Genomic DNA, 24,028 nt, shown 5'->3' with positions numbered 1-24,028 from the left:
AACTAGTGGGAGTAGAGGCACCGGCTTATGAAGGCCGTATGGGACGTTATTCAGAACTAGCATGTGCATACACGTATGAAACCAAACTCATTCACATACTATACTGAAAACCTTACATACAAGTGAAAAGCTTTTACATACACAACTGAAAAGCTTGCATAACAACTAGTGAAACCTTTCACATGGACTACTGAAATGCTTTTACACATACTAGTAAAATGTTCTCACATACACAGCTGAAAAATGTCCTCTCACACACACATACGAAACCATTCACATACTGACCTGAAAACGTCACACATACACAAGTGAAAGCTTTTACATACAGAACTGAAACGCCTTCACTCAAACAACTGAAAAGCTCTCATAACAACGAGTGGAACCTTTTACATGGTCTACTGAAATGCTTTCACACGTACTAGTAAAATGTTCTCACATACACAGCTGAAAAATGTCCTCTCACACAAACATATGAAACCATTCACTTACTATCCTGGAAACCTCACATGTGAAAGTTTTTCACTCATATGTGTGTGAGGACTTTCAGTCGAACAGGAAGGCATTTCAGTTTCAGTTGTTTGAGTGAAGGCGTTTCAGTTGTGTATGTAAAAGCTTTCACTTGTGTATGTGTGACGTTTTCAGGTCAGTATGTGAATGGTTTCGTATGCGTGTGTGAGAGGACAGTTTTCAGCTGTGTATGTGAGCACATTATACTAGTACGTGTGAAAGCATTTCAGTAGTCCATGTAAAAGGTTCCACTAGTTGTTATGAGAGCTTTTCAGTTGTGTGTGTGAGCGTATCATGTTTCAGTTGTTTGTGCGAGAGCGTTTCCGTTGTGTATGTAAAAGCTTTTCACTTCGCTTTTGTGCAAGGTTTTCAGTATAGTATGTGAAGGAGTTTGGTTTCATATCTGTATGCGCATGCTAGTTCTGAATAATGTCCCACACGGCCCTCACAGCACCTGACCTCTTTACCTCCAGAGGAGCTCCTCCGGCGGGAGTCCGCATACGGCAACAATCCCTTCCTCCTCCATGTCGCGGTTCAATCTGGACTTCAGAGTCAAAGCCAAAGTTCCTTTCCCCCAATTCCTTCTCCACCATGGCCGAGATAACCCCCACTACAAGTCTTTACTTGTTATGGAAGTACCAGAGAGTCGGAGAACCTGACGAAGTCTGTCTGTCTGTCTGTCTGTCTGTCTGTGCATGTGTGTGTGTGTGTGTGTGTGTGTGTGTGTGTGTGTGTGTGTGTGTGTGTGTGTGTGTGTGTGTCTGTGCGTGTGTGTGTGTGTGGTGTGTCTGTGTGCGGTCCAGCTCACCACTCCCAACACAGAGAAGAAGATGACCCCGGCCAGGCAGGCGTAGGCGGTGTAGGCGCTGGCGTTGATGTCGGGGTGTCTCTTCTGGTACAGCTTCAGCATGCACAGCCCCGCGATGATGTACATGAAGGAGGTGTCTGTACACAGCAGAGAGGGGGGGGGGTGGAGATTCAGGCCTGGAACTATTATCATAACGCAGCTCGTTTAGTCAAAACATATTGAATAAGAAGTTCTCCTGTCCATGAGACAATAGGTAACCAAACTGTGGGAAAATCTCAGACCTGAAAACGATACTGTAGCTATTAACTGTAGCTCCAACTGCAGCCACCAGAGGTCACTGATTGGGTAGCAGACAGTGCAGGTTTTAGTAAGTGATGTATGAAATAGGAATAGAGATTGCCTGGTCTTAGGTTATGTGAAAAAGAAACAAAGGTGCTTCTCTACAAAGTGGAAGTGAAGGTACCTGTGCAGTGAGCCATGCTTTTCTCAAGAGACCAATCAAAAGGGTTACTTTCATACTGGCGTTTAATAAACTGAACATGCTGTTTCAGTACGTCAGTTGTATTTCAACATTAAACCTTCATCTTTTATACCTGAACTCGAATCACCCAGTAAAACATTTTTTTATAACGAATTATTAAGGAAACAAATCCTTTTCATAGTCGACTGAAAGTTTGCATTACAGGAAGTGAAAGCAGTTAGACCCAAATATGAAGAGAAAAAGTTCTAATAATAATATATATATATATGTATATATTATTTTCATCTTCCCATAAGGCTAATGGGAAGGTTAAAGTCCTCCCAGATAAACACAACTTATCACGGTGCTGACGCGGACGTGATGAGGCTGGCACCTCGTGCTGGGGGTCAGAGGTACAGGGGGCGTGTCTATTACCCTCTAACACACCCCGTCAACAGTCAGTCAGTGACAGCCAGGCAGCAGAGCGGAGGCAGGCCGCTAAACAGAAGGGTTTCAACTAGGGGCTGAAAACATCCCATACGGCGATATATATCAACGCCCTTCTTTGTGCGCTACGAGAATCGATACACTGGTGCTAAATATCGATATAATATTTTTCAATTAAAATAAATAAATAATAATATAGATTTTTAAGAATTTCTCAATAAGGCGCTCTAAACAGATTTCCCTGCATCGCTGAATGAAGGAAAATCGAACATAAGTTAACTAACCAAAGACGAGTAACTGAAAAACTCAAGTTTGGACCGTGAAAAAAAGACAGAAATCCAGAAAATTTTGTATTCGTCGTTGGAATAGACGTATATATCGTGACGTATCGTTAGAGGACTGTCTAACGATACATTGATTATTGCAGAGTCGCTGTATCACGATGTTGTGGGCGCGGCGGGCCGGGGGTGACGTACGGTACGGTGACGTACGGTACGGTGAGCTACGCGCTGACTCCCAGCCCCAGTTTAAACATGCATTAGTAAAACCCACCGAACTGGAAGTTGGTGTAGTTGGGGCAGACGTGGTAGCAGGCGCTGAGCAGCCCCTCCATCATCAGGGCCGTGCCCATGGCGTAGAACAGACCAAAGTGCTTGGGGATGCCGCACTCCTGAACCGCAGCGTTGGGGACAAATGTCATGTAAAGAATGAGGATTCTTATGTCCTATTATTCTGAAACCATTCACAACTTTAAAAAATACTTTTTTTTTTTTTAAAGGATGAGAATCTATGTCGGGGAATGTCGTTTAGAATGGAATCGTGACCCCGACAATCAGAGTGTGAAGTGCTCCTGATAGGAGATCAGACCATGAGAGTCAACCCAAGACCTCCAGTACTGTGTGTGTGTGTGTGTGTGTGTGTGTGTGTGTGTGTGTGTGTGTGTGTGTGTGTGTGTGTGTGTGTGTGTGTTCAGCTGTGTGTGTGTGTGTGTGTGTGTGTGTGTGTGTGTGGCTGTATGTGTGTGTGTGTTCAGCTGTGTGTGTGTGTGTGTGTGTGTGTGTGTGTGTTCAGCTGTGTGTGTGTGTGTGTGTGTTCAGCTGTGTGTGTGTGTGTGTGTGTGTGTGTGTGTGTGTGTGTGTGTGTGTGTGTGTGTGTGTGTGTGTGTGTGTGTGTGTGTGTGTGTGTGTGTGTGTGTGTGTGTGTGTGTGTGAGCCCACCAGTGCGTTGAGCTCGTTGCGGAACATGGCGCGGTTGTGGACGATGTCCCGCTTGAGGACGATGAGCAGGAAGAGGAGGCCGAGCAGCACGTAACCAAGGTTACTCAGGATGTTGTTGAACGCACTGGGGGGGGGGCATCAGCATGAGGTGGACAATAACCCAGAACACACACACACACACACACACACACACACACACACACGTGTACACACACACACACACATCCCTACCTCAGCGCTCCCAGAGGATGGGCGCACAGGAAGTTGTAGTAGCAGATGTCCTGGTTTCCTGTTACGTTCACAACCTGAACGGGGGGGGGGGAAGAGAGAGAGAGAGAGAGAGAGAGAGAGAGAGAGAGAGAGAGAGAGAGAGAGAGAGAGAGAGAGAGAGAGAGAGAGAGAGAGAGAGAGAGAGAGAGAGAGAGAGAGAGAGAGAGAGAGAGTGTGTGTTACTACAGCCGCTGTGTTCCTCTGGAGTGTGCGTCCACAGGGGGGGGGGGGTGGGGGGGGGGGGCGTACCGTCTGGTAGGTGATGACCAGCTGGACCACGGGCAGGGCGTAGAACACGGCGATGGTGGCGATGTTCCTGATGGAGACAGGTCAGAGGGCTGGTGTCAGGGCTCTGCCCACTCTGCTTTGGGTTAAAGTTAAAAGGTGCCATGACGTGCCACCGGGTGTGGTGTGATTGGCCGTTACAAGCCGTTTTGGAAATCTGCCCCTTATGACATCACAAGGGGCAGAAAGTGGGGCGTGTCCACCTAGACGTGTGCTGCATAGATCAGTCCACCAGCCCTACCTGGTGGACTGTAGCAGACGCTGCTCATCTGTCCGTCACACGTCTAGGTGGACACGCCCACCTGTGATGTCATAAGGGGCAGATTTCCTAAACGGCTTGTGACGGCTAATCCCTCCACACCTGGTGGTGGCACGTCATGGCACCTTTTATAACGTCTGTTACGTGGTGTTGTCTGCCAACCTAGAAAACTCCAAGTCCGAGCCAGAGCGGGATTAGCGCCACACCGAGAACGCCCCTCGATGAGCGCGTGAAGCTCGTTTGCGCTCAAACTTTCCTCCTGTGACACTGTGACGTCAGACTGTGCAGTGGGCGGGGCTGAAGTGCAGAAGTCCCGCCTCCCGGCGACCCGCGATGTTCACAACTTCCCGGGGTTGGAACTTGCCGACAAACCAGACTGACCAATCACAGCAGACCTGATGCAAAACAGACCTATCCTAAAAGAACCCTATTCTAGTAGTGCCCCCGAATGCAATCATCAACCCCAGAGGAGCAGGACGTGGGGTGTAGGGACCCAGCGGGTCACCGCTCAACCTGCACCTTTTCAATGTAAAGGTCACGCTGCACCCCGTGGTCCCCTGGGCGAGAGGCCAGAGGACGGCCACTTCATGACAGGCCGGCCCATCTAACGCCGTCCATCCTGTGTGTTTATCATCTACCAGCCGCCGGCCTCGCTGCTCGCTGGTTGTGATGGTGCCGTTGAAAGAGCAATCCTCCAGGCCTCTCTGAGGTCCTCACGGGAGGCAGGCGGTTCAGCTATTCCCAAAATGTTTCTTTGACGCGACGAAGAGAACGCGATTCCAGTTTCGTTCCGATGTAAATGATGAACAGGGTGAAGCCGCCAAAAGTGGGCGTGACCCTGACTGAGCCGTATTGAGCCGTTCTCGTCTCTCAGTACTCCTCCGTTGAGGTACTGAGAGCCTGAAAGGGTCCCGGCAAGTTTGAGCTACACACGCCGTCCGTTGATTGGTCGACAGAATCGTCCCTTCCGTGCGACAGGGGGATAATAACAAACAAACACAGTACCCGCCGCGAGGTATTTCTGGACAAGGGCGAGAGCTTCGTTTATTGAAGAAAATGTTGCGCAAAAGTTTGCCGTCCTTCTTGGACGTCCTACATTGATGCTCTTTGTTCATTGTGTTGCGTTCTTCTTTTTCCTTGCATTTCTTAGCAGGCGACACTGTGTCGGGCTGCTATGAGGTCACCATGCTTACGGCGCTGCCGTGGCCATCGCCGTTCGGCTTAAACCCCGCCCACCTTAAACCCTGCCCACCTTAAACCCCGCCCACCTTAAACCCTGCCCACCTTAAACCCCGCCCACCTTAAACCCCGCCCACCTTAAACCCAGCCCACCTTAAGGGTACTGGCGACGGTGGAAACACAAGCCGTGACTGAGCTGGGCGATATCGAAAAGTTTTGTGGTTTTTCGCCCAAACAAGAAGACAGAAAAGCGGCCCCTGTTGGGCTCTGGGGTCACTCTCAGCGTGGCCGTCTTACCAGAAGTAGATCTGATACTTCTTGCTGAGCACCCTCTTGTCTTTGCGGGACAGGTCCGACACGTACAGGAACTTCTGTGGGACAGGGGAGGAGAAGAAGAAGAAGAAGAAGAAGCCTCAGTCGACAGCGACCGCTGAAACCACAGTTTTGATCTCGCGGCGGCGGCAGGCGGCCGTCGATACGCGACCATCCAGAGTGATCTCCGTCACAACAACAACAACAACGACCAAAACAAAGTCAACCGCTGCCTCATGACCACCTGCATGAGGCACACACACACACACACACACACACACACACACAACACACACACCACAAACCCCCGACCCGGTGCTACAGGCAGTGCTGGGTGGGGTTTGTGTTGTTCTGCGGGGGCGGGCCGTGGTGCGGACCTTGGTGCGTACGATGTTCTTGTCCGAGTCGATGTCGGCCAGAGTGTCGTAGTCATCCTCCTCCACCGAGCTCAGAGACTCCGCCCGGCTGCGGCACACACTGTCCAGAGTGCCCTCTGAGGACACACACACACACACACACACACACACACACACACACACACACACACACACACACACACACACACACACACACACACACACACACACACACACACACACACACACACACACACACACACAGTTACGACCCAGGGCATTGGAGTACAGAGGTCATAGGTCACCCATTCCCGTGGTGAATTGAGCACCGCAATCTGCCCGGTTTGGTTGATCGACGCGTGATTCTGAGCCGTGATTATGTCGGCGGTCATCTCGATGCCGTCTGACCCGTATTCAATTACACCCATGAAGGAGATCGCTCTGGCGTGGGATTGGTTGGTGCAGATTAAGGAGGTGCGGTGATTGGGCTGATTGAGGGGGCGGGCCCGGAGGCAGTGAGGGGGGGGTCACCCATGTGGACGTTTATGTGGTGAAGGTGAGTGAGGTTTGTTCTGCGTTTAAAAGGCTCCCGTCCTGAAGAACAAAAACAACAAGCAGAACAAATGAGGGTCCGGGGCCCAGAGAAGCCGTCCCTACGCCGTCAGGGAGGGAGTGTGGGGGGCCGGGGGGGCCGCTGGGGGGGTGAGTGATCTCCACCAGCACAACATGGTTTACAACAGAGGGGAGGGACGAACACTTGAAACAAAGAACGAGTTTCATTAAAAACATGAATACAACCCGGGGAGAAAAAACGGTGAATGAACAAAACTAACATTTCAAACTGAAACACTCGACTACGACTCTTACATCCAACAACGCTTCAAGGTTTAATACGACTCATGAGGTCATTCTGAGTGATCAGCGAAGACAAGAGGACGTCAGAGCCACCAGCACTGGTCAGTTTTAGGCATGGCCCTACTAGGTTACAGTAACAGTTACAGTTATAATAGGATAACAAATGGACACCCTCTCTTCATGAATTGTATCACAAACATGAAACTATGTGTATAATGCACCTATTGTACAATGTGACGCGTGCCCTCGTAACAATCTCTAAACCTTAACAGCATTGTGTGTGTGTGTGTGTGTGCGTGTGCAGACAGCATGTGTGTCCTACCCAGGTAACCGTAGTTGTTGTCTGTGGACGTGGCGCTGTCAGTCACCGCCTCAGAGCTCAGCGTGCTGCCGTTGTCAGCTGGGGGAGAACAGCGGCAATTCAGTGGTGTGTGTGTGTGTGAGTGTGTGTGTGTGTGTGTGTGTGTGTGTGTGTGTGTGTGTGTGTGTGTGTGTGTGTGTGTGTGTGTATGTGTGTATGTGTTGTGTGTGTTGTGTGTGCGCACAACAATTGGTCTGATTGTAGCAGAAAGTACTCATTTTGATGTCATTCAGCTGAATCTGTGGTTCGGTTTCGTAGCTTAAACGCCTACAGTTCAGATGGCAGCCTACACCACAACACAACCCTCCTTTGCAGTGGTCTCCTCCTTAGACACAGCTACACAAACATCTGGGGACACCCTGAACCCCCTCCCCGTGTGACCTCATGCACGTCTTGATGGTATTACTTTGTATTCTACATGCAGCGTCCCTTTAATCCACACGTTTGCTTTCAGCTCCCCCACTCGGTTGGTGTTTCAAACCCAGAAGGAAGCCGAATGGCCGCCGGGTGAATAAGGCCCCAGCACCACAGAGAGTCAATACTCACCGAAGGAGCCGTACTCGTAGGGCGAGGCCGGAGTCTTTCCTGCAGGTGGAGGGTAGACGGAGACACAGGGGTGACCTCAAATACACGTCATACTAAACAGAAGTAACTACTAAATGGACTGCATTTAGAGAGCGCTTTTCTAACCAGTAAAGCCACTCAAAGCGCTCAACAATATGCCTCACATTCACCCATTCATGCACACATTCACACGCCGACGGCGGTGTCCACCACGCAGGGCGACAGCCAGCTCGTCGGGAGCAGTCAGGGTGAGGCGTCTCGCTCGGGGGACACCTCGACACTCAGCAACCTTCCGGTCACCAGCCGACCCGGTCTACCGCCTGAGCCACGGGCCCATGCTTGCCACACATGCTTGCACATGCATATGGACAGCAGAGAGTGTAGATACAATCAAGTTACTGAGATCAAAAAGACGGGAGGGGATGGAGGGTTAGAGCAGCATGTGGACAACGTGCCAGGATGCACAAGACAAAATCAATGACGATGTGGTGTTGAAAGGTATGGAATAAAAGGAGCACGTTGGCTGGTTCTCATTCAGCTTCTATTGCTAATGTATTTATAAAAAGAAGTGTGCAGTGGAATCAGATCAAAGACAAGCTAGGGGAGTGATCGCAGCGCCGACACGCAGTGGAAGGCTGGTGTCTGATCGCTCTGTGATATTAAAATACATTCTCAAAGAGTGACAGCACAGTTGTGTTTTGGAAATATTAACGATAGGTGCAATAATATTAATGTGGTAGTTAGTCCTTTAAAAAGTATTGCTTAGACTGAGATAAAAGTCTGTGTGTAAAACACTTGTGTGCAAGAACAGCCAAAGAGCTGTGAACTAAATGATTAGTTTCCATAAAGTAACCACAATGATAACTACGAGGCCAGGCACTTATATGCTTAGATCCTCTCATCGCAGTGTTAACTATTTACGGGTTACACTAATCAATACATAAAAAGCTAACACTTAACACATCTAATAATGTTCACCTAACCAGGAGAGAGACACTCCAGAATGGCTTGTGAACGTGTTCCTCCTGTATTGCAAATCAAACTTAGGGCAACCCAAGTCTGTTCTCTGTATTTAAGAATTTCCACATGCTTAAAGAGTGTGTGTGTGTGTGTGTGTGTGTGTGTGTGTGTGTGTGTGTGTGTGTGTGTGTGTGTGTGTGTGTGTGTGCGCTTGCAGATGGAACAAATAAAAGAATAGTGAGCCAATAATGAGTCCTCTAAACGATGTCATTATGCCGGCTCCAGTCTTACCAAGTAGAGAGGCTGCACAGCAGTAACGGCATGAGGCAGAGAAAGGAGAGGTTTGTATTCAGAGGGGATAGGCAACAAGGGACCAACAAAAACAAGCTGTTGTGCAACGTTGGTTTCTTTTTTGCAACATAAAAACATTTGATGTGCTCAGAACACGTTTATGCACATAGGTATCATATTTTATAGTTTGTAGTTTATAGTTTGTTTGCCTTCATTTGCATCGTATAAACAAATATTATGATATAATAGTTATATCATAATATGACTCCATATCAAAAATAATCATCATTAGAAGTTATCCCTGAATAATCTGCAAAAATAATCCCAAAACACTATTTTCAAATACATATTATAAATATTAACATCTCAGTCGGATACCAAAACTGATTGGGTCATTGGAAATGAATTCATAGGCAGCTACAGGGAATTGTACATATTATGACCCCCCCATGATGATATGCCTATACTGCCTCGTCCTGGTCCACACACACACAGGGTGTGTTTGATACGTCCTACAGGAGCCGCGGCGGGGTGCAGAGTGTGTGGCAGCCCTACCCGTCTCTGCAGGCGACATGTCGGGGGGGTTCACCAGCAGCTCTCTCTTCTTGTTGGCCCTGAACACAGGCAGGACAGGGAGGCGTCAGTGAACCTAAAGGTTCTGTATGAACCCACACTGGTAGGTGTGGGTGTGGGCTCCGTGTGGAGGCCCCTGACGGTCTGCAGGGCGTTGTATCTGAGCATCACCCGACCAGTGGGCCTCTCTAGATCAGTGGTCCGCAAACGTTTAAAGGGGGGATATCATGCTTTTTTAAACTATTCCCTTTGCTTAGTTTAGACTGTTATATGACATACGTATACATGTTTTACATCTGCTAAGCTAGAAAAATATAAGTCCGAGCCAGTGGGAGTATTCGCGCCCACTGGCTTGAATTTCCTTTTCCTCTATATCCTTTGTGCATGGACATAAACATCGTTGTGATTGGTTACAAGTTTATCATCTTGGCCTTGTGTCAGAGGTGTTACTTTCGCACAAAGTTCAAAACTGTGGCGTTTGTCCCACACAATAGTCGGTTCTCGATTAGCCTAACGCGACTCAAAAAACATCTCTGTTGTCACGACAACGTTTATCGACCCAGAGCTGTGTTGATCTTTTAGCGAATGAGTTTCCCGTCATGGAACAGAGGAAGGGCAGCGTTGTAACACTGGGCTGTGTACATGTGTCTCTGCTACGGGGACTTCAGTCAGCAACAGGACTGTTTGGGAAGGTGAAGCGCACATTTCTTTAGAGTACCATCGTAGATACATCTAGGTACCCCCGGGGGTACTAGTGCCCCACTTTGACTCTAGAACAAAGGAAAAAAAACTGTGCATGCTACGAGCGTGCACAGTTCTCTCCACGCTGTGCCGGGTGTTGCTAGGATACAACAGACTGACTGAAGAGAGCGGGTGCGTACCTCCTGTTGTCCAGACAGGCCATCAGGAAGGTGAGCAGGTAGAAGGAGAGGAAGATGCCCAGACAGAAGAGCATGCCCATCACGTACACCTCCGCTGAAAACAGACACGGCGTGGTCATTCACATAGCTCATGGTAAATGGTAAATGGACTGCATTTATATAGCGCTTTTCTAACCAGTGGCCACTCAAAGCGGTTTATATTATTGCCTCAAATGCACCCATTCATGCACACAGTCACACCCCCACGGCGGTGTCGGCCATGCAGAGACAGCCAGCTCGTCGGGAGCAGTCAGGGTGAGGCTCTCATGCTAGGAGGAGCCGGGTGGGGAATCGTTGCTAATTGTCTTTCTCCCTAATGGATTCCTTCGACAAATTATACTGAACGGAATGATTACGAATCATAATATTTGCGTCCCAGCTTTGATTTAATCCTGCCCGTTCTTTCCCCCTGCAGACGACAGCCACTGCGTCTCGCCTCCTGCTCCCTCCATCAAGTCCCCCTCGTCACGAGCCGCACAGCAACACAATAATACAGCCTCTGACCGAACAAAAGTACCAAGGCCTAGCGTGCTTACACAGTGATGACAGCCGCTCGCCACCCAAAGTCACGTCACCAAACGGCTGCTGTCCGCCAGTCACAAGTCATTAACAAAATGTATTCCTACGCTGTCACAAAGACGTGTTCAGATAGTGGCACAGTTTCACGTTTGCCGGCTTTTCCTCCCTGGGGGTAACTGAAGCCCCACTGCTGTGTGGGATGGGCTGCACTGTGGGGCTGTGTTGTTGGTTTCGAGGGGCTGCCCACTCACAGTTGATGGCGGGTGAGACCACCACGTCCAGCACCTTGCTGCGGTTGCCCGCGTCAAAGAGCTCGTCGGGCCGCAGGGGGTAGAAGCGCAGAGGACCCCCGCACGCCTCATCCTCCGTCTTCACCACCAGAACCACGTAGAAGCTGTTGCTAGGGAAGTCCTTCCTCTGCAGGGGGAAGAGAGCGGACACAAGCCGTCAGGGATAAGCCCAAATGTTTTACAAACTGGTTTGTCTAGGATGAAATAGAGTGGTTGACACCGACATTTAGACTATTGGTCCTGTCTCGGGTATTAGGCTAATTTAGAATCGCCCTGCCTGCTTCAGAATGGCTGGCTACGGGCATTCACAAACCTGTCCTTAAAACAACCCTAAATGTTCGTTTTCAGAAATGTGCAACTCACCGAGTGGTAAGTGGTGTTCGTTGATGTTCCAAATCAAGTATCGTAGCGAAATACAGTTTCTGTCCTGTTTTATTGCACATTTATCACATTTTGTAAATCCCATTGATTTCTGTTGGAAGACTCATTGCTTGTTGGAAATGGAAAGGGGTGCTGTTTACGTTTGGTTGTAGTCTTTTCGCTCAGTTCTAGCCCTACTGTTGAGACGGAGAACTGAGCGAAAAGACTACAACCAAACGTAAACAGCCACCCTTTCCGTTTCTGAATATTCTAAATTTCTGTGTCAACCAATCTATTTCATCCTAGACAAACGAAAGGGTTCAAAATACCAGAATTGTCCTTTAATAACTGACCTAGTTTTATATTAATATTGTATTCACTATAAACACATGTTTTGCTCTCCTCCCGCTTTTAATTGTTTGCATAATAACTAGTTCAGGTTTTTAAATTTGACCCCTGTCACCCCGAGAGGACTGTTACATGCGTCGTTCTCCATTGGGACTCAGAGTGTGTTTGTGTGAGTGTGCTGGTATCGGAGTGAGTGTGTGCTGGCTGTGTTACGATACCTGCACAGTGATGGCCCCTCTTTTGGTCATCGTTTGGTACATCCCGATGAAGGCAACGTTGTTGTCCAGGTCATACACAGGACACTGTGGGGGGGGGGGGGGGGGGGGCAGAGAGGAACCGGAGAAAAGGGAAGTGAAAAAAGAATAAAAATGTACACCTATAAAAATATCACTACTAAGAAAATGAAACTTTGCAGAATCTTTCGAGTGAAATACACATTAGGGATCGACCGATATGGATTTTTTAGGGCCGATACCAATTTTTTCTATACGCCGATACCGATTTTCTTGAGCTGATATTTGGAGCCGATACTGCTTTTGCTCCCTCAATTTCAATCATAAAAATGACACAATGATGATAAAAAATGTGACAAGTCTCAAATTAAAGGTCCCATGGCATGAATTTTTCACTTGATGAGGTTTTCTAACATTAATATGAGTTCCCCTAGCCTGCCTATCGTCCCCCAGTAGCTAAAAATTGCGTTAGGTGTAAAACGAGAAGTAGGTATCTTGCTCCGCCTTTGAAAAAATGAAAGCTCAAACGCTTGAGCTTTCATTTCAGCTTTGAACCGATTTGGGATCTGGCCCCATATGTCGTCGTATGGGGCCAGGTTACCTCCCCTTTCTCTGCTTGGCCCGCCCAGAGAATTTGGCCCGCCAATGAGACAATGAGATAGGACGAGCGCCACTTGTGTGTGAGTGAATACACACACTGTAACGCAAGTGTTCTTTATTATTTGGATAACCGTTCTGCTGTTGGTGTTATGGCGCATAACACGCAACACAATAACGCAAGCTTGCATAAAGCTCCCATTTGGTGAAAAGACTAGACTGTGTCGGGTTCTCTGAGGTCTCTGGTATTTCCACAACGAAATTCGTAGTGCAGGTTATCTCGGCCATGGTTGAGAAGGAATTGGGAACCGCAACATGGAGGAGAAAGGGCAGCGGGCAGCGGGGCTCCGGCGGGAGACAACCCTGGGCAACAATCCCTTTCTCCTCCATTTCGCGGTTCAGTCTGTACTTAATATTGACGTGGAAGTGGAAGAACCAGAGGCGTCTGAGAACCCGACGCAGTCGTATAAGATTCATAATATCATCCAGAGGCGCAAACAGCTTTTGACCATGATAATATATATTATATAGATATTTAAATATAATATGATATTATTTAGATATAGAGCTCCAGGACTCCCGCCGGAGCACCCGGAGTGTTCAGTGTTCCACTGTAAACACTAGCGCATGGTACCGTGGCCGCAAGCTGCTCAGGGCCACACCCCCACCCTCCACCTCGACCCGCCTGTAAAAACGGCGCGTTTGTGGAGCGCTCATTGTGGGACTGGCTCGTAGTGGCTGTAACTCTGCACCAAGGCTGAATTTCTTGATCAGTCGATCACTACTACACACCCTTGCTTTATAAGAAGAGTGCATGCTGCTTTAGTCCCAGATGTCGGCTCATACCTGGATGTCCTGGATGGACATGACTGAGCAGGGGAAGGTCATGTCAGAGTTGACCTTGACGATCACCGTGTCCACCCCATCTGGGAAGTTGTACTTGAAGTACTAAGAGGAGAGGGTATGGGGAGGACAGGGTTAGAGGACAGAACAGGGTTAGAGAACAGGGCAGCTACTCCAAGGTTCAAAACAAGACTTCTCTGTTCCCAATGTTATTTTTTGTGTTTGTATACATTTGTGTGTGTATAAATATACAGTATATAATTGTATATTGATCATATCAACATTCTTAAGTAGCTTTAACACTGAAAACAGTGGGGGAGAGGTGGTCGGATGACATGGGGGGAAGGGGACAGCTTTTCAAGGTGGAAACGATGGTGAGACGGTGAGAGGACTTAAATGAGGAACTTGGGTTTCAGAAGAGAAACCACACAACGCCCGGAGGTGACTGTAAGTCACCTCCGGGACTTACAGTACAACAGAAACGCTCTTCTTCTTTGCTCTCTGCACACACACTCCAAACATATACACACGCACACAGCTGTTGGGAGGCGAAGGCGGTTACCTGTGGCTGAGATGGCGAGGCAGTGAAGCTGAACTTCTTGTCCGTACTGTGAATAAAAGACATAAACACACTGCCGTCAAGCGCCGCACCAAGATGTCCTGACAACCAAATGATGCATAGTGAGAATACACCATGCATCATGTACACACAGAGTGTACAGCTTTTACCATTGTGACGCCAACATTTACCACATCCGGCTCCAAGGCAGACAACACTTGTTGTTGTGTTGGTTTATTTCGTTCTGATTGTCCCTTCCCTCTGATTGACCCACACTACCGCTCCATTCAACCCCACAGAGCGCTGGCACTACAGACCCTCACATGCACTGCGATAGGTCATCTTAGATAAAGGACAAAGTGAAGTGAGTGTGGTGGACCCTCTTTGATTTGCCGTGTGTGTATGTGTGTGTGTATGTGTGTGTGCGTGTGCGTGCCCACTCACTGCAGGGTGAAGCTGTCCACGCGGCTGACCCTGAGCTGGTAGTTCGTGCCCAAGCTGGACAGGGTGGACACGTCCACAAAGAAGTACTGCATCTCCGAGATGGCCCGGGTGGGAGGCTGGCATAACGTCCGGCCCACGTGGGAGTACAGGTACTTCCTCTGGTACCTGGCGAGAGGCGGGGTTGTGGAACGTCCCACGTTAAAATCATAGGATGACACAGTGAATGCCAAATGGGTTTCAACATTTCATTGAAAAAGTTTGGCGAGGGGAAATTAGAAATTTATGTATGATTCCACCTCAACTCATTGTGTGCAAATGATCTTGCCCTGTAGTGTACGGCTCTACGAGAATGTTTTAATCAAGTGAGCTGTGATGATGGTTGCTAAGCAACAAGCGCCAGTGAGCGCTACAATGGCCGTGTGTCAGGGGAGAGGACGCAGGTCTTGTGGAGGTGCACTGGTGCGTTTGACGTTGTAGCAGTTGTCAGTGCAGGTTTATACCAGCTACAGCCAAAATGTACTTGCGTTTTAAAAAAAACACTGAACTTATATGTAAATATAGGCAAATGACCTTAAACAATAAGGAAGCACGGAGGGAGACGATAACAGAGGCCAATGCTTAGATGACTCTTTGAAACATGGCGTCTTGTGCCTTTATTGCCCGATGTAATAAGGATTACACATCATTTGATATTGATGGAAGCACTCACAGCCCAGGGCTCTATCTTAATAACAGCAGCAACAACAGCTGCCCACGCAAACTACATAGTCACTGAAACAGCAGCAGAGCGTCCGCTCCCATGTTAATGATGTACCCAGATGAGGATAAGGTTGTTACTGTAAATCCCATTTGATGGTCTCGCAAACATATCTGTCCAAACACATTCTGTGAACACACCCGTGTAACGATGAGGAGTCTTGAAACTCGAGTCATGTGAGACACCAGGTGCCGGCGCGTGTTTTCACGGTAAACCAGGCGGACTAGATGAAACAAGGAATTGAGAGTCCAGGGTCCTGTGTTGCACAACCAGGACAACATGTGAACCATTGATCCACCTCAGATAAATAGTGGAGCTACCAACCGGCCAACTATGAAACACCCAAATCATCTCAACTTATTGACAACCTGAAGGGTTTGCAGACAGAAGAAGTTCAACAGTGTCTTTGTGTCAGAACCCACATGATAGAATTAATCTGTGTATTATGTGTCGTACCCAAAATACATCCACCTTCATAACGTTCATACGATTTTACTATGATTAAATGCTGTTTAAAAATGGCTATATTATGCCATTACACACTTCTATAGGATTGACTTGGTGTGGCAGTAATATGGTATGAGCTGCTTGATTGACATCTACCAGGTCAAATCGCTTGGCAAGCGAGTGTCAAAGTTGTTTTATTCAGAATACTATCTTGGCCCCGTCAGTATTTAAAAACATATATTTTTTTTAAGAACACGCATGATGCGGGTCACTGACGGCATTGACCAAGCGGTTCTGAATGTGACGGCACAACTAAAGGATACATTGAACACAAGTGTCTCGCATAACACTTATTATGGGTTGGCTACCTTTATGTACTCGGGCATGATATAGTAGACTTATCTTCACTAGTTTAGTCTACTACCGGTGGAAGTGTAATTTAATTATACATCTCACTAAAATGCACCCACAGTATGAGTGGCAAAAAAATTGAGTGCAAACTTTCACTCCAATATGGAAGTAGGAAGGAAGTTAGGTTAGATTAAATAGGGAGCCAATTCAGCATGCCATTCAGCAAGACACTTGCATACGTGTTTGGACCTCATCTTATGACCAGGCAGAGACAACTGTAAAAGTGGGCAAAGAGTGAACAGCGGAAGAATAATCTCTTTGTTTAACCCTATCTTTAATAATCTCTGTGTTAAACCCTATCTTTATTGGCAAGTGTCACTATGAGCTGATTACCAGAACACACTTAAAGAGCCAGGGAGCCCTCTGTTTCAGATGGAATTCCAACACTATGTGATTCCAAAAAATGTGTGTTATCCTCATGTGTGTTATCCAGACCAAGTATAATAATATTTTAGTACCGTGGTTGTGTAACTGTTACGAGCGTTATATTAAGCAATATTGAATATCCGCCACAGACCGTAGCGTTATACTTTATCCCTGTGTGTCCTAACCCTCACTCGGCCGCTGGCTACCTCGAAAGGTAGTCTGACGCCACGACAAAGAACGCCACCTGCGTTCAGCAGAGTAGAACGTCCACTTGGTGTTTTGGGGAGAATGGCAGAATCATAGGATCTCACCCCTTTTTTCTGTTCAGTAACAGTGATAAAATGGCATAGATGTTGACGATCATATGAGACAAATTATTACAAAATAAATAAAGTGGTTTTGGGTTCACTGACTCTTTAAGGTTAAGTCCAACACATTTATTTGATATAGTGGAGTGCTATGAAGTCTAATGATAGAACATTGATGGATGAGTTGTTGAGTTTTAGCATTGTGTGTGTCACAGAATGTGACACAAGATGTGTGGTTCATGTGTGTCATATATCAGGCCAAGGTACAACCGATTATCTGAACAAATCATTATTCAATTGTAATCAGTAATTATTATATAACTAGACATGCAGTACACTATCATCTTCTGAAATATTCATTAATTATATCTAGTAATGACGTTAAAACGTGAAGAATCAAAGTCATGATCTTTTCTCTGGTCAAAGAAACAGAGAAACGCGAAAGTCTACTATTCCCAAATAATTGAATTAATGAAATAGAACATTGCCTCTCTAAAACAATTCCATAAACCAGTATGAGAAGATCAACAATTAAATTCCTGCTGTCAGTCTCACTTCCAAAATCCCACTAGTGGCAGCATTAGAGTTGAGTTAATTGAAGTATACATTGTGTGCCAGTTTGGATGCTCTAACTGCATTGCTTTATTCTCACAGCAGTTGAATTGCAAAGTGGAGCGACTTACAGGCCTCTGAGGATGAGGGGAACCTGGAAGGACAGGACCGCCTGCTTCTGTCGCACCACAAACAGAAAGGGGCTCTCCAAGCCCACGGACAGCACATCTACAGACACACGCACACCCTCGGTCTGTGGACGACAGACACAGACACAGACAGCGAATGGTAAACAAATAAAGAACAGGGGAAATGGCACGACAGACATTAACATTATTATTCATGTGGACATAACGCCAACCAACACAAGAAACACATGCAAAACATATTCTATCATTCCAATGCATATGTTATATGCATACATGTATTCAATTAAATTCGATTGTATTTGTATAGCCCTTCACCACCGGTACAGTCTCAAAGGGCTTAACAGGCCATATATTTGTGACACCCCCCTGACCCTTAATGTATGTGTATATGTGTAACATGTATATGTTATATGTATAGCATTTAAACTGACCTTATTCCTTGAGACCGTGTGATTGAAAGCGTAGATGGTCTGATTGTCGTTTGTAACCGTGTCGTTGTAAGTAACATCAAACTCTGCATCCTTCTGGATGACCGTCTTGGTGGTCCCTTCTGCCCCTATGCTGTAACCACACTGGAGGATGGAGAGACACAACAGCAGTCCGAACCCGGGTCCAGTCCAACGGGGCAGTGGATCCCCACTCTCCTTGTGTCGAGACTTCCAGCAGTTCCTCAAAACCATCTTTTGATTTGTGGGTTGTTTTTTAATTCCCCTGTCATTCGACGATCAGGCTGGCTTATCTCAAATAAAACAATTCCAGCAGCAATGACCAAGAGGGCTGAGAAAAGCTACTATACGATCTCAGACCCGTCTTAAGATCCCCCTAAAGACGCCCATCCACAACAACAGTCTCTCACCCTATTTCACCAGACAGCAGGTGTTGTTATGCTAGACCGCTAGCTCTCGTTAGCATCATCCACCTAGTCCAGACGCTCCGTATGCAACACCCCGATCTGAACGTCACTTATAATTCACGAACAGACCCGAAAACTTCTTGCGTTTTACGAAACACTGGTAAAAAAAAATTGATACGCAATCACTAAACGGCACAATATCTGAATGACATTTCTATGCAATGTGTACTCCCTTGCATATCCGGGACGGTAAATAGGGGCAGTCGGTGGTGTCACCAGCGCCACCCTGCTGCATGCTCAAACAGTAAACAAACCAGAGCTACCGCGACGTCATAACGTCATCGCGTCATGACGTCAGCTCGTAGACGCGCTGCTACAGAGCCGCGCAACATAGAAAATCCATAAAAATAAGCAAAGCAAAGACACATTTAGGTCTTACATGTGTACATAATATGCATTTAATGTTATACTACGCATGTTTCATATCGTTTTAATCACAGAGGACATGGTTTTAAATCTCACGTTTCATATAGGAACTGAAGGGATGACACATGGTGACCATGATGGATCACCTTGGCTTTCAAAACACGTGGACATCTTGAAGCCTTCGCTTTCAAATAGGCTACCATTGCAATACATGTTATTAATGTCAATGCATTCATCCAGCGGGATACGGTGGATGTAGTCCACCTTCTCCATGCGGTGGCGCTGTCTACAATCACGTGAAAGGCATAGAATAGGATATAATAGAGTTGAATATAACATAGTATAATTGAATAGAATATAGTAGAATAAACAACTGTGATATCGACCGCAACCTTTCTGAAACATCGGGATGAAACAAAATGTGTATCATCGCAGCCATATAGGACAACTCAAAATATGTAATTTGCAATTGTATTATTACTGGCAGTAGTCCACTTTGATGCTGCTGTTGCTTCCTGCAGGCCTACTGCACGAGGAGAGAATGCGTTTGCACAAATGCGTGATATTATTTGAATATGTGTATGTACAAGCCTATAAGTCTGTTTCTGAAAGTCATACTTCCAAAAAAAAAATGATTGAGAGGGCTATCATCATCTATTTGGCATGTTATTTTATATTATGCGGTTGGAAATAGCCAGTTAACCATGCGTTTGAAGCCATATTAAAGGACTTGTGATAGTAACGCAGTTGGGAAGGAATTGACGAACGACAGGCACAGAAGGCGATAATGCGCACTTCTGTGTTGCCAAGGCAACCACAATACTGCCCGTCTTGATGTGCACAGACTCCCCGCGGTGTGGCGCACCTGGAGCCGCCAGCTCGGGCTGCACCTTCCCTCCACGCTCCCGCAAAGTTTGAAAGAAGAAAACTACAAAGAAGACATTTAAAAAATTTAATTAATTTGAATGTATAGCCCTTAATCACCGCTACAGTCTCAAAGGGCTGAACAGGCCATATATTTATGACACCTAGGCCTACCTGACCCTAGCCCCCCAGAGGGTAAGAAAAGATTCCCCTAATTAGCAAGGAAGAAATCCAGACGCAAAGTGGGGGATCCCTCCTTCCAGGGATGATCAGGAGTGCAATGGGTGCCATAATTGACACATGCAAAACATTTTAAATGGGTGAGCGGGTACTGGCCGGTTAACCATAGTCAGGCATCCAGTCGCAGTCACCGCAACACGCTAGAATAGACAGAATAATGATTAAGTGCATAGGCCTACTGGCATGTAGACTGCTGCTAATTTAGTAACAACACGAACAACCACGCATCGATACAATCAGAAACGTTATCATGCAGACAGGCACTGACACACATCATCCACATCAAAACCGGTGGTTCATCTAGAGCTGAATATATGGTCATACGTTGCGTCGTGTGTCATTGCGGTACTTCTGCCAAACTGTGCGCCTATGGTTGGGTTTTTGAAAGGCCAAATGTTTTTTGAGACAAGGCCAACTTCTTTTTTATATTACAAGACTAGTCTACTACTAATGTAAGTAGAAATTACTAATTTAGTATCATGAATTGTATGCCAGTCAGCAACATCTCTGTTTTGCATCAAGACAATTCTTGGATAATTACAAAAAAAAAAAAAAAGCTTGCTAAACTCAATTCGCAAAGCAAACATTTTGTAATCAATGAGGCTGGGTGATGGAGGAGGCTGGGTGATGGAGGAGGCCGGGTAATGGAGGTGGTGGTGGTGACCGCAGGTATAAGCGCGCCTCTGTCTGTAGGCTCTCCTCGTGTGGTGGTGGAAAAACGACATAAGTTTCTGTAGAAGATGAAGTCATTTGTTACGGCTCCCGGTTGTCATGGTTACAACCCAGAGAGGGCGCTGCGGAGGCGCGTTCCACGTACGATGACGCAGGGCGGGGGCGTGCCCGCGATCGGCGCTGCGCAAGGCGGCTGGTTGTTGTTCCCGCAGCAGAGAGGCGAGAAGATGGCGGCCGTGTCAAGCGGAGGAGGAGCAGTCGGGTCCGCCGCGGCCGGGATCACGCACTCTACCCGGCCGGCCAACGTGAACATGGGCTCCCAGAACCGAGCACAGCCGTCCTCCGTGATCAACAACGCCAATCGAGGAGCCACTCCGGCGGCCGGGTGCGTCACCAATCCCGGCCACCCCTCGGCCACCAGGCCACCCCCGGCCCGGGTGGGCTACTACGAGATAGAGCGGACCATTGGCAAGGGGAATTTCGCGGTTGTTAAACTAGCCACACACATCATTACCAAAGCGAAGGTAAGACGGAAATGGAAAATGGTTAATATCAAGCTGTCATGGTTTTGTCTCCAGCCTCTCGACTGGTGCAGCGGTCCTCTGGTTGTCTACCCGGGGATGACGCTGGGCCTTCGGCTCTAGAAGAGACACACAACGGGGTAGCCTGCTCTTGATGACACCGCTCCTCAGTGCGGGGGTGTCAAGTCGAGTCAGGGTGTCGTTAACTTACCAGCTATTCCTTTCCAATATACATTTCTTAATATGATGGCTGAATGGTCATCTATATGCAAGGAAACCCGCGAAGGCCTGCGGTTGATGTGTGGCATAGCGCGGCAGAGGACGGGGAGAAGGGTACTGACGGAAATGAAAAAGAGCAGAGGAGAGGGGGATCCGATTGGGAGACTAGGCTAATGGAAGCTAGCATAGCTTATTGGCTAACAAGATGCCTAGCTGGCTGGTTTTAGTTATAATTTCACAGTTAAGTGTGGAGGTAAACACCAGGTTTGGAGTTTGAGGGTTAACTTAGGAATCAAGTCAACGGTGCCAAACCGAGTTTAAGGGGACCACCGAGGAGGACACCCAGCAGGACTGTTCAGGAGTTGGGAATGGGAAAGGCATGAAAACAAGGGACGACTGGGAATAGGACACATTCCAGGTAGACAAATGACATGGTTTACTTGGGGAAATGTTTTTTTGTTAACTGTATGTCCAGACATGGGTACCATTTTCTCTCATTTTCTGCTGTGCCACGGTAAATACATTTTTTCATGACATATTAATGACAATATTGGTGGTATTTTTCCAGCAGATGTTTTTTCATGTAAACAATACTTCTATAGATGATCATCTATAGATCGTTGTCACTGTGCAATCTAATTTTGCCACAACCAATTCAACCATGGCAACAGATGTGTTATTTGTCAACTCGGGTCTTTATTTATTGTTAGGAGATTAGACCCGTTTGGTGTGGGAGGTCTATATTACACAATATCGATAGCCAACATGAATATTTTATTTACCCATAAAACAAGGTGACGTTTTGGTAGCCTGACTGTTATTCATGGTATATAAATTGTCTCTCTGCCAACATTGGGTTAGATAACATGTCTTACTGTATGATGGGCCCTTGCCAAGGCACCATGAGTTTGATATCTGCACCACCACTGGGGTGTTTTTGAATACAAGTCTACTTGTTGTTTCAAGATCACTGCTGTGATATCATGCAGCCATTACAAGAATGAGTCCTCTGTTGACAACTTCTCTGGTCACTGTGGACATCACTTGTGATAGTTGTTGAGCTAAAACATGCATAATTAACAGCCGTACTTCGAGCCCACAGACACACTGCCCTTACAAACCATTTAATTTAGTCGTCACAAAGACTCACAACCAGCACAGATTATGGTGTGTCATCGCAGCGGAGCACTTGGGCTCTGTGTGTCTTCCCTTGTTGACATATACACAGAGGAAGACACCGGTAATGTGAATTGTTTTTCACAGCTTAGACCCCCGAGTGTACCTCTCATTTTACTTCTGTGGTGGTTTATGAAGCCGTAACAAACTTGGGGCAGCCATCGCCACCAAGTCAGACTCGGGTCCCAGGAAGTGGGCCCTGACTGGTCGGTTCACCGGCTGCGGGCTGGCACGGTTAATATCATTATGCTTTCGTTTGTGATGATGTTGTGGTGTTGCATAAGCTGTTTTGACCCATGCAAATACTGCCCACTTAGTCACATCTTCGTTAAGTACCATGATGGTACAGATTGCACAATACCCGCAATCCCGCGTGTGAAATTGTAGAGGAACGTTTAAGCCAGCGGTCCATTTTTGTATTAGCCTACTGAAAGATCATAGCGATGGAAATAATTGCCACGAACAGCACATGGGTCATGTACAACTTTTGACAGGGAGAGAGCGAGAAGGAGCAAGTGTGAAGGGGTTCTGCGTGCGTGCGTGCGTGCGTGCGTGTGTTTGTCGCCAGATCAAAGATTGTACAAAGGACAGATGCACCACCGAAATCGGAAGATGGTTTGTCCAGTGAAGTCATAGACCTGAATACATACCGTCGCATTCTTATAAATTCATGCTGACCTGAGTTGCGAGATGCTGACCTGAGTTGCAGGATTTGAAAAAAATATGCGCAATACCCGCAATCCCACACTGAAATTTAAGCCCTGCCTTCTCTGATGAATTGTATTGTACTAAAGGGTCTTGAATGTTTCCCTCTTGTTTCTAGAGGTATCCAATGTATGTATGTGTAAACAAAAGCACATTTTGGCATTTAGGCAGTCCATTGACAGTCATCGCTGGAGCCACCCAGTGAGGTTTTAACTCTGTGGCTGATGAAGGCGGCAAGATGGCAAAAGGGCAGAACAGAAAAGCAGGAGAAGAGAGGCAGGCAGGGAAAATGAAAGACGGCCCTTGTCGTCTGTCGGCGGTCATCACCAGCACACCAGTCAGCTCATGATTCAGCTCATGATTGCCCGTGAATCTCAGAAAGAATAGGAGTGTGCTTTTACATGAAGCCAGCGTGGATGTTAATTAAGGCATCTCCAAATGAACCTCGTTTGCCTGGCTCTTAACGGCTTATCATTCATAATGACACAATGCAAGTGTTGACCACTCAACAACAACCAAAGATTGCCAAGCGCAACTTCTCCCTT

General features: G+C 47.0%; 2 protein-coding genes across 2 annotated transcripts in view; one reads left to right on the top strand and one right to left on the bottom strand.

Moving 5' to 3' along the window:
- Window positions 1-273: 273 nt before the first annotated feature.
- sidt2 (SID1 transmembrane family, member 2) lies at window positions 274-18,934 on the bottom strand (the record flags this gene model as incomplete). Its single annotated transcript, XM_084467218.1, has 21 exons — window positions 18,239-18,934; window positions 17,790-17,911; window positions 14,818-14,982; window positions 14,377-14,422; window positions 13,818-13,919; window positions 12,360-12,443; window positions 11,395-11,560; window positions 10,586-10,679; window positions 9,687-9,745; window positions 9,132-9,143; window positions 7,863-7,901; window positions 7,278-7,355; window positions 6,632-6,694; window positions 6,122-6,237; window positions 5,730-5,803; window positions 3,959-4,025; window positions 3,671-3,744; window positions 3,440-3,563; window positions 2,775-2,892; window positions 1,316-1,452; window positions 274-285 (listed from the first exon to the last, which is right to left on the bottom strand). Exons 1-21 carry the CDS (start codon window positions 18,485-18,487, stop codon window positions 274-276), a joined length of 2,001 nt encoding a protein of 666 aa, XP_084323344.1. The 5' UTR covers window positions 18,488-18,934.
- A 2,074-nt stretch (window positions 18,935-21,008) lies between these two features.
- sik3 (SIK family kinase 3) overlaps window positions 21,009-24,028 on the top strand; it is a gene marked incomplete at its 5' end in the record, with an annotated part of 46,278 nt that continues 43,258 nt past the window's right edge. Inside the window, 1 exon segment of the mRNA XM_084467067.1 lies at window positions 21,009-21,386. Within this exon segment, the coding sequence (XP_084323193.1) occupies window positions 21,009-21,386 (378 nt within the window).

This window comes from Micromesistius poutassou, assembly GCF_964030765.1.
Source record: "Micromesistius poutassou genome assembly, chromosome: 4".
NCBI lineage: Eukaryota > Metazoa > Chordata > Actinopteri > Gadiformes > Gadidae > Micromesistius > Micromesistius poutassou.
Note: the sequence above shows the minus strand (reverse complement) of the source record. Positions and strands in the feature narration are given on the sequence as shown.